A 3,263-nucleotide genomic window follows, 5' to 3' on the forward strand; every position below is an offset into this window, starting at 1 on the left:
CTATTCTTAGCTACTATGTACAGATATAAATGTATCTTTTGTTATTGTTCAAAAAAATATTTCAGCTTTAGATACTTTTCTCTCCCTTCTCCCCTTCCTGGGTAGTGTGTGTGTGTGTGTGTGTGTGTGTGTGTGTGTGTGTGTGTGTGTGTGTGTGCGTGCGTGTGTGCGTGGTGCGCGTGCGCAAGTGGTGTTGTGACGTCGTCATTTCTAGTCGCAGGCAAGTCTGAACATATTTAGCGGCTGCTCGGATCCATCAACAGGGACTTATGTCTACTGTAGTTAACGAGTCGAGATATCGGACTCATAAAAGAACACTGGAAGCGATGGAGAATGATCTGACTTTATTATAAGTTGCTCACGATGATGCGCAATATACAGTAGCCTATGCTGTCGAGGTAGCTGCTGCAGTGTAAGAAAACGTTTGAGGACCAGCTTTGGACTATACAGGCAACATCCTTGTTCAACATGAATGCAGACAAGCTTACAAAAGCTGTTGCTACCGGAGACACTGAAAGAGTAAGATTTTTACTCGAAAATGGTATCGACCCTAATGGTGTCAACCGTTTTGGCAGGACACCTATCCAGGTACAGTGTACATTTTTACTGTTCGTGTTCAAGGAAGCGGTTATTTGTTACACAAGATGAAAAGTAAAATGTAATTTAGCATAACTGTAGATTATGGTTTTTATATATATATATATATATATATATATATAATATATATATAGATATAATCTCTATATATATATATATATATATATATATTATAGATATCATGTATATTAGAGTTTCTAATTCTGCATTGTGATGGTAAAGTGAAAGCGTTCTTCAATCATGTATATAATGAGGAAGGAAAATGCGAGCATATTTTCTGTGTGCATGACTAAAAGTTTCTAAAAATCAGATGCCCAGCTTCAAAAATAGATATTTTGTAGCAATAGCTTTAATATAGTAGAATAGTATAGTATGTTATTACAAAATACAGTACAATAGCCTAATAATATTAGGCTACAAGAAACACCTAGCTGTATATATGCTGGTGTCTGAGATGTAATAGTATAATGTGTTGTAAACGGTTTGGTGCAAACTTTTCTTTGGAGTCAAAAATGTGTAAAAGTGATCCAATATGTGTTATATTTATATTCTGTAATGATTATACATGTACAACTGCTATTTTTACGTACAACATTAGGCCTATTGAAAATATTCATATTATTATACTGAAATTGTAGAATTAGTATAATGTTTTTTAATGTCTGATACATTATTCACTTATTTCTGTTTTAGCATTTTTCCTTACAAAAATGATACTGAAAATATTAGAAATACATAAACAGGGACAACAGCCCTATCAGATAATATTCACCAAAAATGTGGTCAATTTATTAACAGGTAGCACAGGTTTATTTAAAAAACAACAAATTTATAGATATCAGTTGTGACTTATATTTTATATTTTCGTGGTTTTTTTTTTTTTTTTCCATAACTGTATATAAAAATATATAATTTCGTTGCATGTTTTCAGTTTTTAAATGATCAAAATTTACTAATGGAAACTATAAGATACCTTTCTATCAAATATTTTCCACGCATCCATAGAAAATATCTTGAAGGAAAAATAATTTACAGGAATGTAGAAGCCTGCATGTTAATTTAAATTTTGTGAGTTGATACTGTCCGGGATCAACTTTGACAATTGATATATATATATATATATATATATATATATATATATATATATATATATATATATATATATATATATATATATATATATATTGTATTGAGCGTATTTATTTAAACGTTATCCCTTTTTTAAAGTCAATTTCTCCAGCAGTATAACAACAGTTTAATTGCTGTATACTGTTCTACAGACAGAGTATGCTTTAATTTTGTCAGCAAGGTGTTATTATTCAAGGTTAAAGAACAGTCCTAAGCTTTATTTTGTTGCTCAGTTAATTTCTTTCAGATACTGATTTGAAGTAGACTATTGAGCTATGTTAAGTTTTTTTTTTTTTTTTTTTTTTTCCCATTGAGTTTAAACCTCTTGTTTAGTAGGTTGAGATGACTATCGTTTACTTAAATGTATTATAAATGACAGCTGTAGGGACGCAATTACAACAAATTTTTATATAAGTAGTCTTGATGGTTACCGTATATATTGCTGCCAAAAAGGAAAGGCATGGATAAGTGTCTCGATTAAGAATAGTTATTGATTAGTAGATAGATAGATAGATATATAGATAGATAAATAGATAGATCGATAGACATACACACACACACACACACACACACACACACACACACACACAGTTCTTCCATAATCGAAATCCTTCAAACTGTTTTTAATGTGTAAGAATTAAACACAAACTTATGCAACACAGTTGAGTGTTTGTAAAAGGCCATGTTTGAGACACGCAGTTGTAACACAATAACTCCAGCCAAACTGGAGGTGACGAGCAAAGAGAAAAATATGGCGAGGTTTATCTGACTACATCATGATAATAGCATTCGCTCTATAACATAAATCGTGCTGTTTGTTAAAATCATCATTAGCCAATATTTAACATCAACAATGATCATAATTATATAGCAGAACATATTGAAAGTTCAGTAATAGATGCACACGATATACAGTACAACGAATAATTAAAGTTAAAAGCGATTACCAACGTTTCTTAAATCTCTAATGAAGGACAGCACATCGCTGGATGAAATGTTTTCCTTTATTTGTGCTCAGTGTATTGTAAAACACAGTGTAAATAATATATGTTTGTCCATTTGGCTAATACATCGTTAATAGTAATAGCATATACTGTACACTTGTTCAAAAAATAAAATAAAATAAAAAACTGCATTTTTACGGTAAATTTACCTTAATATTGACTTAATAAAACTGTATTTTTTTTTTTTTAATTCATTCTAGTGTATATGTCTATTATTAAAGGTACGTCAGTTTTTAAAATATTTTACACGAATATTGAACAACTTTTAGCGTAATTAAATAACTAAATAAATAACCCGTTAATATTAAAGTAAATGTATTGGGAACGTACAGATTTATTTATTTATTTATTTATTTATTTTACAATGTATACATCATCAGCTAGTTTTGTCGGGTACCAACATTACTTTTTTTTATTCGAGTTATTTTTTTTATTTTATTTTCTGTGTTGTTTTACAGGTAATGATGATGGGAAATACCAGAATAGCTGAGCTATTGCTGCTGCATGGAGCAAATCCTAACACCGTTGACTCCA

The 3,263-nt window shown here is 30.4% G+C and overlaps 1 protein-coding gene across 1 annotated transcript in view; it reads left to right on the forward strand.

Moving 5' to 3' along the window:
* The first annotated feature begins 214 nt into the window (after window positions 1-214).
* Window positions 215-3,263, forward strand: part of LOC121298958 (cyclin-dependent kinase 4 inhibitor B-like) — a 3,260-nt gene continuing 211 nt past the window's right edge. The window contains exons 1-2 of the mRNA XM_041226384.1: window positions 215-588; window positions 3,188-3,263. The exon at window positions 3,188-3,263 is cut by the window's right edge and continues 211 nt beyond it. Coding sequence (XP_041082318.1) covers window positions 469-588; window positions 3,188-3,263 — 196 coding nt within the window. The 5' untranslated portion in view covers window positions 215-468. The remainder of the gene's footprint in view (window positions 589-3,187) is intronic.

This window comes from Polyodon spathula, chromosome 1 (assembly GCF_017654505.1).
Source record: "Polyodon spathula isolate WHYD16114869_AA chromosome 1, ASM1765450v1, whole genome shotgun sequence".
Taxonomy (NCBI): Eukaryota; Metazoa; Chordata; class Actinopteri; order Acipenseriformes; family Polyodontidae; genus Polyodon; species Polyodon spathula.